This window comes from Rhinichthys klamathensis, unplaced genomic scaffold (genome assembly GCF_029890125.1).
Source record: "Rhinichthys klamathensis goyatoka isolate OS25496 unplaced genomic scaffold, OSU_Roscu_1.1 h1tg000160l_1, whole genome shotgun sequence".
Lineage (NCBI taxonomy): Eukaryota > Metazoa > Chordata > Actinopteri > Cypriniformes > Leuciscidae > Rhinichthys > Rhinichthys klamathensis.
The window spans coordinates 1,175,312-1,189,869 of NW_026606694.1; the positions used below are offsets into that span (position 1 = coordinate 1,175,312).

General features: G+C 37.8%; 1 protein-coding gene across 1 annotated transcript; it reads right to left on the reverse strand.

The window, feature by feature from the left end:
- Positions 1-6,201: 6,201 nt before the first annotated feature.
- Positions 6,202-12,458, reverse strand: ttc22 (tetratricopeptide repeat domain 22). Its single transcript, XM_056258843.1, has 7 exons — positions 11,861-12,458; positions 10,976-11,031; positions 10,696-10,811; positions 9,898-10,016; positions 9,464-9,625; positions 8,105-8,257; positions 6,202-7,066 (listed from the first exon to the last, which is right to left on the reverse strand). The coding sequence occupies exons 1-7, from the start codon at positions 12,419-12,421 to the stop codon at positions 6,539-6,541; spliced, it is 1,695 nt and encodes a 564-aa protein (XP_056114818.1). The 5' UTR covers positions 12,422-12,458; the 3' UTR covers positions 6,202-6,538.
- Between the last annotated feature and the right edge of the window lie 2,100 nt (positions 12,459-14,558).

Genomic DNA, 14,558 nt, shown 5'->3' on the forward strand with positions numbered 1-14,558 from the left:
AAGCTATTCGTCAGCTTGTTACTAGCTAGATAGGTTCACTTCAAATACAGCGTATCCTATTTGAATAATTCGAACAATGTGACTTTTTTGCTTTCACTTGATGGATTTCATCAGATTTACAGTTTGGATCCAGACAGTGCTACAGTAACGTTACCAAATTACCCCAAACTTGTAATGTGTAGTGAATAGAGCATGGTTTCAGACCTACAAAGGTTCAGGTGCATTTGTTCAGTATGTTTTTGTTTCTTCTGCTGTTGCAGATCTGTACCTTTTTTTTTTTTTCGGCTGTTGCCTTGATTTTGTTCAACCTAGTTTTACAATAATGTTCCTAGTGTCAAACAAATGCTAATTACTGTAGGCTAAACATCCAAACTTTCCCTCAAGTATATGTTCTCCATTTCTAGATTGTGCTGCATGCCGTTAGACCTGTGGAGTTAAATGGATGCTCCTGCTCGTGTGCTGCTGGAATGGCTTTATGCAACCATGTGGTTGGACTCCTGTTTCAAACGGCTCACTACAGCACCATGGGGCTGAAAACTGTGCCAACCCCACTGTCCTGCACCGGTGTGCTTCAATCATGGCACCGTCCAAGGACACAGGTAAGTTTGTCTAATGCAAGTTGTGTCTTTAAAGTTTGTAAGTGCACACTGTTGGAATACTGATTCTGGTGTAGATGTTTCTACACAGTGTATACATATCCTACACCTCATCCATATGAATTGTTCACATGGTAATATAAGATTTGTCTGGGTCCCTCAGATATAGCCATACATGCAATTCTAGAATTACTCACACATCACATTTCAGTATACATTTGTTTCCTTCTATTTTGCAGAGCAGCGGTTGCCTGCATAGGATGTACACCTACAATATGACTTGTGTGCTGAATTAAACTGATACTCTCTCAGACTTGCAACTGAATTTAATTTCTTTTGTGTTGATGCAGGGGATTCGTCCCGAACCCACGGATGAACTCGTGGTACGAAAGCCAAAGGCGCTAGGACGCAGTAGTGTCAAATCTACTCTGTATCGCGCTTACGCTGGTAAGTTTTAATTACTGTAATTTACTTATAGACTTTTATCACGGCAGAATTGATTACTGGAAGTGCTCGTCGAAGCAGTGTATCGATTCTTCCGGTTATGTATTTTCAATGTGCTTTTGTTAACATCTAGTTGAATAAACGCCTCTGAAAATTTGTAAATCATCCTGCGGGTGTTCATTTTAAGAGACAGGAGAAGAGATTTTTTGATGATTACTGTGTACATGATTTTTCAAACTCAAAGGAACTTGTAGGTTTTTAATCTAACATAAGCCATGGCTCTTAAACATGCGTGAAAATTTCACCCCACGTCAGTGCTCGTCTAAATAGTGACCACAACGCTGCAGTGTGTGAGCACTGATGAATTAGGGGTTGAACGACTTCAGATTTTTTTAGTCGACTGTTATGACATCAAAGTCGAGTCGACGTCGACTAGTCGATGACGTCATTCATAAAAACAAGAGATGGGACTGCTTTGCAACATGCCACAATTTGCAATTAATTAACAGAAAATTATACAGATGCTGACAGACAGCTCATAATGGGGCCGTTTACACCTGGTCACTTCATGGTTTTTTTACTGATCTGATTTATCAAAACGATGCTATTTAGCCTACACCTGGTCACATAAATATGTTTTCGCAAAACAGATATAAATCCGATCTTCAAACAACGCGCTATCGATTTAACGTCACGTCAGTTCACGTCACCGAAAGCAACAATAATGAGCTGCATTTTATTGATCATCAGCTAATTTCAAAATCAAAGACCGCAATAAGAGAGACAGCACTGGTAAGATAATTTCTGTTTCTTTACTTTTAATGAAGATGATTGTGTGTTAAGCGCACTGATCTATATAGAATGACATTATATAGATCAGTGGTTAAGCGTCTGCGACTTACTTTCACTTTGATTTGCGATAGTTTGCACGTTGTTGGCTTGATGAATAGATGCTCGAGCTGCTCATCTGCGGCGATGCGTGTTGCCATAGCTTCATCGCTATAATACGCTCTCACACGTTTATTTTTAGCATTGTTGGGAGAAGTCCAATTTACAAATGTGGTTTCAACAACCAGATGCATTTACACTTGTCCACTTTCGTCTGTTAAGCGGCCCAGACCTCCTCCTGAAGCGGTTTGAGCGATCGGATTTAAATCCGTCTCGAGTGCGTTTCGGAGGGCATTTACACCTGGTCTTTTCACGATCGGATATAGCTATCAGATCACAGAAACACATGAAGTGCCCTGGTGTAAACAGCCCGCAGTTACATCATCATTTAGGATGAAAAGGAAAAAAGCTATAAATTCACATCTGTGCTTTAGTGATGCGCAGATCCAAGTAATACAAAATAATATTCCAACTAACTGCGGGTGAATTAGCTACATCATTAATATGTTTAAATAAATAAATGAATTTTTTTTTTTTTTAATGATTTTAATAAAGATACTGGACTCTCATTTCCGGTAGTGAGCGTGCGTCATGCTTTTACTTTCGTTTTCAACAATATCTAGTGTTAGGTTAGTAAAGTATTTACACACATTTGATGTACCAATGCTGCTTTCTTGCTGCAATGAAATTCAAAGTTTAGGATTGTAAATTCAGTATGAAATATCAGTAAGAAAAAAACGCTGTTAATGAGAAGGCGAGCACTGGACTTCGTCCGGTTAGTTTGGAAATAAATGTATGTATTAATCAGAATGCGCATTTGAAAGGGAAATATATTTACAGGAGGAACATTTCAACTAGTTGAAGATATAACGTAAACATCCTTAGCGCCGCGTCTAGGACAACTCGAGGTATCACACACCAGATGTGTACTTTCTCAGTTTATGGCCAGCAATATTGTTGTTTAAGCACATTATGGAATTAAGATAATGTCTGTACTATGTTATGATTAAACCTGAATCCGATTATTCATTATTATTACTATTGCTGAAAGTCCGATAACATCAGCAATTTTTAAATGAGAACATACAGTTAGTTCTTTATATCAGATTAGCTACACTGTCGCTTGTAAATCATTGGCAGTTATTAACTGATGAATGGTTTCTGTTACTTGTGTTTTTAGGACCCCTTCCTGACCCGACGGTGTTGTCAGTTGGAGCCCAACTACGCAACCATCAGCCACAACCTGGCATTTGCAAATTCTTATACGGCCTCTCTGAACTGACTTTAGTGGACTCTAAATTTCTACTAGTCCCTCGAGGTTCAGTTCTTTCTTATCAGTGCACAGTGCACACCAGTAATACCTCGAGAAATCATTAAGCATCCAGAAGCTCCCTCATTCCCACAACTTCCATTAATTAGTGGCTTAACATTAGAACGGCATCTACATTTTGTCCCCAATTGTCATCAGTTTTATCACATACAGAGTTTAGAACTAACCCGTGAATGTGCAAGTATCATCGAAGAGAATACAAGGGGGCAGTCGGAGAATCCTTTGTGGAAGGAAGTCCGACAGCCCCGCCTAACTTCCAGTAGATTCGGCGAAGTTTGTAGCGTTAGAGGGGAGTCATCTAGTCAGGCTCTGGCAGCCAGGATCATAAAGGGGGTAAGGCAAACACCTGCCATGAAAAGGGGTATTGACCTTGAGCCAGAAGTTTTACAACAGTACAGTGACCGTTGCAATGTCAGTGTCGCTCCTTCTGGATTCGTTGTGAATCCTGATGCGCCTTACCTCGGTGCTAGCCCTGATGCCAAAGTGTATGATCCCACTGCAAATCCACCCTTTGGGTTAGCTGAAGTTAAATGCCCAGATGTTAACAGTATAACAGGTTACACATGTGAAGTTTATTGGTGGTCAGGCCAAACTAAAAAAAAATCACAAGTATTTCTGGCAAGTGCAAGGCCAGTTAGCCATAACTGGTTTAAAATGGTGTGATTTCATTACATCCACACAAAGTGACCTCACAGTAGAGCGAATTTGGCTCGACGAGTCGCTGATCAGTGAAATGAAAGGTAAACTTGATATATTTTATTTTGCCACATATATGGAAACGTACCTGAAACTAAAGTAACTCCATACATCCCCCCCACCACACACACAAATGGGATCTCTTTCTGATTTTATTTATGGAACGGACATACCTACTCTCTAATCATCACCACCACCACATGCATGTGCGCACGTACGCACACACAAACATACACACACGCAAATGTTCCCACACACTTGTACTTAATCGATTAATTAATTGTTTTAATTGTAAATTAAATGTATATAAATGTAATATGAGTGTCTGATTTTTTTTAGTGTATAAATGTTATGTTATTGTATTAATTTTCACATAATTTGTTTTATTTTTTATAATAGATGTATATATGTCATGCTATATATATATATATATATATATATATATATATATATATATATATATATATATATATATATATATATATAATAAATGCTGTGTCATGTTTTAATGCAATAAAATGAAACCAAACAAATCTGAATCATTCATCTTATGCCTATAGCAGAGTCGCTATTCTGAAACTCTTCAACTAACGTTACTTCAAAACGCGCATTAACCCGATCGAAAACTGACTGGCGAAGCACACGAGTCTCCCCCCAGCTGTTCCGCGAAAATCGGCTTGGTGTAGTACCGGATTTTAGTCTCTTCCCCCCACTTTTCGAGACGTAAATGCTTTCCTTGTCAAAGTGCAAGCTGCAGTGCACACAAACGTACTACCCCGACTTCTCTGAAACGAAGGACCTTCGTCCCTCCTTATCAATCTCACCCAAGCCTTGCGGAGGTGTTCTTCTTTTGGGAAGTCATGGAAGCTAAGGTATGGCTGTTATGTCTTTGTTTTGATGTTGAACAACCCGGTACACTGCAATAGCACCGGCGAGAGGAGGCAGCCATAGTTTATCTGTTAACCACCGGAAGTGCGAGTACACTGCTTGGCGATTTCGAACGTTCCAAACCAGGAAATGCGATAAAGGCCTATTAGCTTAAAGGATTTTCTTTTTCCGGGTGGGTAGCCTATATACTATTGGTCCACCTAAGTGTCAATCATTCTGGTGATATGTTTACGTAAGGCGGTCGTACGTGCTCGTCCCTATGTAGTTTTCGCTTTCTGCGCATGCGCACTTTCAGGTGTATTATGTGTGATGAGTTACGGTTTCAGCCATTCCTTTGAAAATGGCTGAGGGTCGAAAGAGAAAAAATGTATACGAAGTGTATGATAAGAAGAGAAAGGCCGCAGAATATAGAAACAAGACCAGAGTGATTTTGGGTGAATATTTCACACGCTGGCGTGCGCTAAAAGCACAGGTTGGGCTTCCCACTGATGCTGCAGTCGCGAAGATTCTACTAGACAGGTAAAGTTTGTCATGCTATTTGGAGAAATCCATTTAAAATCACTGCTAGTAAAAGTTGAATAGGCGTTCCCTCTCGGTAGCAAATAGAGTGTTGCGCATGTGCATTTTTAAAAAAATTGGAGAGGGCGGGTCTTCTCTAAAATTCGGAAAGATCCTCCGCTATACCTTTAAGGTATGTTTCATGAAGCCAGAATGTTATGGTATTGAACACAACTTTTTTGTGTCATATCTGTGATTGCCAGGGGTTGTACAGTGTGTGCAAAAGACTGAGACCAATGCTTTTAGGATTGTTTTTTAATATGACATTTTTGTTACAAATGATATAATCAACATAATTTAAATGAAACAATTTTGAATCTTCTTTTGCTTTAAAAAAAAAAGCTGTACTCAAGCCAACATGAACCATAAATCTGTGTAAAACTAACTTGATCATGTTATCCAGCATGGTTCAAGAAAGTTCCTAAGAGGTGCAAATGATCAATTTCACAAATTTGCTTATTTATTAGTGACCCAGAAATAGTGCAGTAGGCCTATTTATTAAATATTTTAATCATGAGGTTTACTATAACTTTTTCTTTACTTGTAGATTTAAATGGAAAAAATGTCCCAGATCTTGAATGTGGTCTCAAGCTGTGGTCACATTTACCATTGCTCAGCGAAATTTTGTGGGCAGAATCCAGTCATTCCAATAGGGAATCCATGTGACTGGGAGTTTCGAAAATGTCCTTCATGCAGATTTCCTTCATGTTCAAGTTAAACGTGAATTTGACCAACAGAAAGCTGCTTGGTTTGAAAGTGACTTCTGTGTTAGCTCTGCTTCATATATCCCAACGCTATTGACAATTGTCTTTTTCATTTGTTTTTTGCTAATGTTGACTGCACTTTCAGGCTTCTGAACCCCATAGTACACTGTTAAAACACTTATTTCAAGTCAAACTGGCTCTTCGCGCTTCATGGCATGTGCTGGAGGAAAGCGTAGCCAAAAGACAGTATTCCAAAGTGACTTTTTGATCTTTAACACCGTAGTAATACATTTAGAATTGTACAATACATTTCTCTTGTCCATCTCTCAGCTTTAACAGAAGTGAATACCTCTAGTTTGAAATAGTAAGCTGCATTATTGTTAATTACTGCCTTAACATGCACAACATCTGGAGTCAGCTTCCCATTGCTCCTTTTAAATAGAAATGGACCTGCCCAGTGAAAACTTTTTCCCTTGTGGCTGTACGCTCCTCAGCAACTTTCTAACCACTTCCAACCTTCCTTTCCTGATCAGATCTTTGGAGAGCTCCGTCACCTCATCCGTATGTGCTCGGCATAGCGCTTTTAACTCAGTCTGAACAACGTCTATTCCATATCGCTCTTCCGCCTCCTTTAAACATTCTTCCAATTGGATTATAGTGTGATCTGTGTCTCTCCCGCATTGGGTGAAGCTCACAAGAATGGCCTGTAGCAGGCAGCGCAGGACCATCGTGTTTTGGACGCTAGGAGGTTCCAGTTCAAGCGCTTTCCTGAAACAGTCGATGGCGTTCTGCTCCTCTCCTTTCAGCAGCAGGCAGCGACCCCGCAGGAGCTGTAGTTTAGAGATTGTAGAGCCGAGAGGACACTGCAGCGCTTTAGCTAGACTAACCAGGGCCTGGTTTATCGCCATCTCATCGACCAACAGGCTCTCCTGTAGGGCGTCAACACCCATGTAGTAGTAAACCTGAGAGAAGTGGAGAGATGGATATATTATGCTCTTAAACTGCATAGTAACTGTATTAGTAACTACTCTACCGGTCAAAAGTTTGGAATAATTAAGATGTTTATTAAAAAAGTATCTTATGTGCACCAAGGCTGCATTTATTTGATGTAAAATTCTGTCAAAAACACAATATTGTGAAATATTGCTACAGTTTAAAGTAACTGTTTTATATTTTAATATATTGTATCCTGTGATGGCAAAGCTGAAAATTCAACTTTGCCATCCCAGGAATTACATTCAAAGTATATTCAAATAGAACGGACATTTTAAATTGTCACAGGATCCTTCAGAAATCATTCTAATATTCTGATTTGTTGCTCAAGAAACATTTCTTATTATTATAAATTGATCAAAAGTGTCAGTAAAGACATTTATAATGTTACAAAAGATTTCTATTTCAAATAAATGTCTTTCTATTCATCAAAGAATCCTGAAAAAAAAGGTTTGGTTACACTTTATTTTAAGGTATCCGTGTTACAGTGTAATTATATATTTAAGTACTGTGGAATAATAATTAATGTGCTTATAGGGTTAGGGTAAGATTAGGGCTTGGTTTAGGGATATATTAATGTAATTATACATCATTTATAGTTATTACAACAGTAACTACATGTAACATGAGGGCACAGTAAAATAAATTGTTACCAAAGGTTTTCACAAAAATATTAAGCAGCGCAACTGTTTTCAACACTGATTATAAGAAATGTTTCTTGAGCAGCACATCAGCATATTAGAATGATTTCTGAAGGATCATGTGACACTGAAGACTGGAGTAATGATGCTGAAAATTCAGCTTTACCGTCAAAGGAATTATAGTGTATTCAAATAGAACGGTTATTTTAAATTGTAATAATATTTCACAATATTACTGTTTTTACTTTATTTTTCATCAAATAAATGCAGCCCTGGTTAGCATAAGAGTTTTCTTTCAAAAACATTTTTAAAAAATCTAATAATTATTCCAAACTTGTAACCGCTATCTTGTGTTCTCATAACTACCTGACCCATCTCCAAATGAGTCCTCAAACAGGGTCGGACAGCCAAAACACGTTCCAGGTCAGCACGAGCCTCTTTTAGAATCTGACGGTCAGGGATTCCACCTTGGCCACACTTCGCTTTATCAAGATCCTTTGCATAAGTGGTGACACTAAGCTGGAGAAAAAGTAGAAAAGGGCAAAGAATACATATTTTGAGGTGCATTAAAACTATCAGAGACAGAAAAAAAAGGTAAACACCTGAACACAAATACATCACACAGTGTGGCCCCAACAAGTATTTGTACACCTTAGCCATTTTAACAAAATCTTTAAAATGCCAGAGGTTTGTTTCAGATAATACAATTAATAGAATTTATTCTATTCTTTAATACTTATATTTATTAATAGAAGTATTTGGCAGTTTTCTGGTTGTTAATTGCTACAAGCCTCGGAACGAATCGAATCACTCGTGGAAGGGTCAAACGAGTTTGCAAAAAGGACTGAAATTGTTTGCTATTCAGTTTGATTCAGAGTTCACTCACGCACTGAATCATATGCAGCAGTTTCTCACACCGTGACAGAAGACAGAAAACACTGGATGAAGCGATATAGACGAGGTAATAGTTACCTAAAATCCATTGTATGAAACAAAACTTGTAACAACAATTTGCATCAATATCCAAAACCAAAAAGATTGGGGACAATTTTTGGTTGGGGCTTGTGCTCCAGTATGAAAGGCTAAATGCTCCTGGCGTGAACTTGAGGGAAACTCATCTCATTCACAACAATGACTTGAGACCAATTAAAGGTAGGCAAAAAAGAACCTGGTACCACTTGTGTCTTTACCTACTAACTTTAAAATAATTTGATACAATGCTCTTATCATGTACATTTATGTTTGTACATTGTACTTATATTTAAAAAATACCTTTAAATTACAGCTGTAATCAAGTTCTGTAACTACCGGTACATCTATAATTTGCAACATTGCAATTTGCAATGTTGACCCTGTACGTACATAGTAATTCAAGACAGAATATAAAGTGTGTCTAACTTGATTGGTTTTTAGATATGAAATTCACACATTTTAAATGTCCAAACACTTTCTGGGGAAACATTATAACTGCCATTTTTAGTCTGCCTTTTAATGTTTAAGTCACAAAATGGGTTTTTCTTTGTCTTTCCAGAAGCATTTGTTTTTGTAGATTATCCTGGGGTGTGATTCAAGGAGAGGTAATCATTTTTTTTTTTAAATACACAGCCGATTCAACGTATTCATTGTTTATGAGCGGTACTTTTATATAGGCACATGTAAATACAAAGAAATATATATGAAAATTGTAATGAATTGTTGGTTGGGGGGAGGTAATATTTCTCTTACCTTGGCACGTGTACAGTATGCCTGCCAGTTGAGTTCTGCATCAGGCAGGACACTCAGTGCCATGTTACAGATGCCTAAGGCCATCTCCAGTTTGCCTGACAGGAAGAACACGTCCGTTAGCCTGTTGAGTATGAATGCATCCTCTGTGGCGAGCTTAATGGCCTGTGAAAATCAGCAGTGAGAACAAATCTAATCATTTAGAGCCATTACACTGCATAATTACAAAATATTTTAAGCTTTTCAGTTTCTCAGCTTATGTAACCAAACAAGTCTAAACTCATCTTTCTAACACCTGTGTCAAGAAACAACAAAGTTACACGTCATGGGACATGTTGTGGATACAGAGAAAGTGTGTGCAAATAACCTCAAGACTGAAATCTGATTAGCTTGACCACAATAAAACATTCTACATTTTTTCTAGGCTGACATCCTACCGATCCATAACACGTCAAAGGGTCAGATCCAGAGAAACCACAGTCATGGACTGACATTGGCACAGTGGAGAACTCCTCCGTCCGCTCCAGCATGAGACCAACATAACACCAGGCCATGGCTAGAGAGTAAAGAGAGATATAAAGACATTGGCTTAATGATTCCTTGACATCTGAGATCTGCTCAGGACGCTGATAAGAAGTCATAAAAAGCTAAGCATGACATGTGTCAACATAAAACTAGAAAGGCTGGTCTGTGAAACCTTTTACTTCTCCTTTTATGTAGGGGTGGATAATGTATTGGGCCAATGGGGCCAGTGCCCGGTTGTCAGGGCCCTCAAGCCAGGTGAGAGTAAAATAAATGCAAAAATTTCATAGACGGACAAAAAGCACTTTTGAACGTGTGCCAGTGAGTACTGTCAATGTGAAATAGACAAAAAAAAAAATTCTCTGTTCTTGGCCCCTCCATATTATCAATGCCTCCTGAACACCTTGTTGCAGTTTTAGTTCAATTATGGCCATAGCTCAACTAAATTCAAATTAGGGAACAAATTAGTACAACATGGCCATGATTTATCTAAAACAAGGGAACTAATTGATAAAATGTAGCCATTTGCCGAAGTCGTGGAAATTAATTAATAATAATATAATTCATATCTAATATTTGCAAATGCATTATCTGGACATTGCATCTCACAAATCTGAGGACCATAATCTGTCCTTGATTAATGGTATCATCAGTGTGCTTTATTAAAAAACCAATAAATCCAATCTTCATCATATATAATGTATGAAAATTACCTTTGAGATGTGTGTTGTCAGATTGTAGAGTCTCTGTGAGAAGCTTGAGGCCCTTGTTGAAATAGGTCAGTCTTGTTAGGTCAATGTCTTTTGAATCCCTCACAATTCCATCTAACCTATTAAAACAAACAAACAAAGGTTGAGATCAGCCTATTAATGTTTAAGTTCATGATACAGAATGTCTAAGCTGACTCAAATGCTTAGATATGTAGTCAGATGTTGGATGATGTGTTAAAAATGAAGCTAAACAGGAAGTTGTCGAAAATACTTATGTAAATACCTTATGTAAATTGTTGCCATTTTGAAGTACCAACTTCTTTTTTCCTCTATTGGGATCTGTAAGAAATAAAACAACAGAACAATGTTACACACTAAAACACTCCATGTACTGTGTTCATTCCTGCATTGATTTTTTCCACAGGTGTTTTCATTGTATTTTGAACTGTGCATTGTATTGTGTTTTGTTTTGGGTTAAAGGAAATGTTAACAGAAAATTCCCTGGCAGAAAATTACCAGTACCTTTTCCAAATTTTGTATGGATTTTTTTTTTCTAAAGTGATAAAATATACTTTATCAATTCAATGACAATGTTCAATGACATGACAAATATTTGTCTATCTATATCTAACAATTATTTCAAAAAATACATTACAAATACAATTGATTGTACACATCTCTGATGAGAAAGATTTTAATTTCTAAATTAAAATTCATTCGGATATTTTTTGGAAGGGGCATTAAGTAAAAATGACCAAAAAATTAGGACCCAAGCAGACCCTCATGACTGTGTCAAAGTCCATAAGTCTTAAAATATCATATATTTTTTAGCCAAGTTTAGTTATAAAATATCATGTGGTGCGACTCCCCAAAAACTCAATATGTACACTGTAAAAAATGACTGCTGTGATTATTTATCACGACTTAAAATTCAACATTAGAATAAGAAATAATGTGGTGTTTCAACTTAAAGATGTATGTTTCACGCTTGACTTAAAATATTAAGTTTAGTTAACTTTAGTTTAGTTGGATATTTAACATCTCAAATTTTAAGTTGTTATAACTAATTGTAGCAACATATTTTACAGTTAATAATTAACTTTTTAAAAATAAAATATTGACTCTCCTACAAGATATCTACGTCTCCCTGAAACTGTAATGTGCTCACCAGTTCCTCTCCGTAATCGAGTGCACGGTTGTATAACATAAGCGCAGCTGTCAGTCTCTCCCGTAAATCTTCGTCCCTCTCCAGCTCCACGTCATGAGGATGTACATACGCCTGTTCAGCCAAGCATCGTGCCACCCTGAGCCTGCAGTCTGTCTGGTTCTCCCCCATCTCTTGCCCCATGAGGGCAGCCACACGCTCCATGCACTCCCCCTCTTCCAGCTCTCGACCCAGGCGTTCGTATACATAACCCAGGTTGGCCCAGGCGTTGAGGTTTTCTGGATCCTCTTGGCAGATGCTGTGAAAGGCCTCTTCTGCCATCTCTAGTTCATCCATATGAAAGGCCAGCAGGCCCAGAATATTGTGCACAGCGTACTGTAGTCGTCCCGTCTCAGCTTCGAGCTCAGCCCTAAGGCTCTCACACTTGAGCTGGGTGTCTCGGTGCCGAAGTGTGGCTGGTCCATTGGGTTCACCATTCAGATTCAGATTCAAATGAAAGTGGCCAGGGATGTAGGCCATCCCCTCAATCAGAGACTCAATGTCCTCTTCTGTGCTGTCCTCCATTGTCTCCCACACACGTACTGACGATGCCTGGCTAAGACAGACTTAGCAACTTATTAGTGGGACAGGAAATACAGGTTTAAAGAGGAGGAGAAATGAGACATGAGTAAGGAAAGTTGTGGAACATGTGCTTTCTTGCTTCCTGTAACAGGTTTCTCCACCCCAACATTGCAGCTTTTACATTAACTGTGTTCATTTCAAATGAAAACATGGGCGTTTGCTTCAGTAACTGTGTAAAGAATGAGTCCTGCTTTCTGAATTTGAGTGACACACCATGGTGTTGTGTCATGTAGGGATTGTCTTTTACCATGAATCAGCGAAACATCGTGCCAGAAAGAACACCATTTTAAATGCTGCCAGATATGATAGAAATGCAAAACAGTCCTCTGCATGTATGATAACAAAAGCAAAAGTGTGTGTAAAAGCTATTGTTAATTCACAACTTCCTGGTCTGTGTTTGAGTGAACAACTTGAGGGTGAGTAAATGATGACCGAATTTTCATTTTTGGTGAACTATCCCTTTAATGTCTAAAGACTACAGGTTTAAGGTCCAAACACTACAACAATGATAATAATTTACTCACCCTTATGTTGTTCTAAAAGTGTATGCCTTTCTATCTTTCTTCTTTGAACATAAAAAAAGAAGTTCAGCAGAATGGCTTAGCTGCTCTTTCCCATATAATGAAAATAAATGGGGACCAGGAGTGGTGCCATATTAATAATAAATATTCCATTATCAATAAATACTTCAAAGTCTGATTGGAAAATCTTTATTTAATGACAAACATAAACTGTGTATTAAGTTATTGATACTTTCAATTATAGATTTATTTATTAATATGTCACCTTGGGTAAATGATGACAGAATTAAAATGTTGGGATAAACTATGCCTTTTAAAAGCGTTTATATATCTTCTAAAATATTACAGTTATACAAAACAATTATCTTGATCTTTTCAAGCAACACAATTCTACATAAAAGTCAGTTCATTATTTTCATTAGGTGCAATTTCCATTATGACCACTAGAATGAATCCTTTCACTAAATATAAAGTACATGCATGCATAGAGACAACAGTGACATGCACACTGCACAGGAATCTTTTGTGTCATTCAAGTAATCCAGACATGAAGTGGCAGACTGGGGGAAAAAATGTATCAGTGTTGTTCATCATCACAGTGAAAAATATCACTCCAAAAAAGTCACTCCACACAAGCAGAGTGATAGCCTATAGGCTAAGTATATTAGGAGTGTATATGCATATAGATCTTATTTTTTTGTATATTTTTTATATTTCCATAAACTATCTGGCTGGCAATAGGTCGATCTCATGACAAGAGTAGCCTACCTCAAAGTGCAGTCAATTAAGCTCCCATTTTAAAGTACATGGATGAACAGTGACATTTTTATGGTTACCTCAGACTGGAAATATGGGTCTGTTGTGTGTGTGAGAGGTTATTCTCCTCACGTTCCTGTTCTGTTTTCGTCCCTAATGACTATAACAGAGGGGAGATCCTCATCGTGCAGCCAGCAGATGTTTAATGATGTCATCTTGACTTGCTCCTGGCCCCAAGAGAACATTAGTATGACACAAGACAGAATAAGGACTCATACTTCTTGTCTATAAATCTGTAGGCCTATTTTCTTTCTATATGTAACTACAAAACAAACCGGGAATATCAGCCATGTGGTAATATGCGGTTACAGACCACGACTTTTTTCACTGGAATGGAAATACAGTGTCAACTCACCATTTACTGTGCCGACTTACGGTTGGCAAGATTACGAATAGCATTTTAGTGGAAACATTAAATATCAGTCTGAGATGTGTTTAGCAGACAGTGGTGCTTGATATTCAACAGGTCCAGTCTGAACAGAATCTCGTCAAAATAATAATTCTGCGTATATATTATTTAATGTAGACGCTGCTTGGCACAAGTTAGTTTTTCCTTTTTTGTGGGACAGTTCAGTCTCTTAATTGACCCTTTTCACATTTCCGGGTTTCTCAGAAGCGGAAGTCGTCATTGGGTAAACTTCTAGCGATGAATGAGAGACTATATTGAATATATTTTTTTTGTGTTCCCATTTATTCAAATAGCAAAAGAAAAAACACAATTTCACAACTTTCAAAAAGAGGGT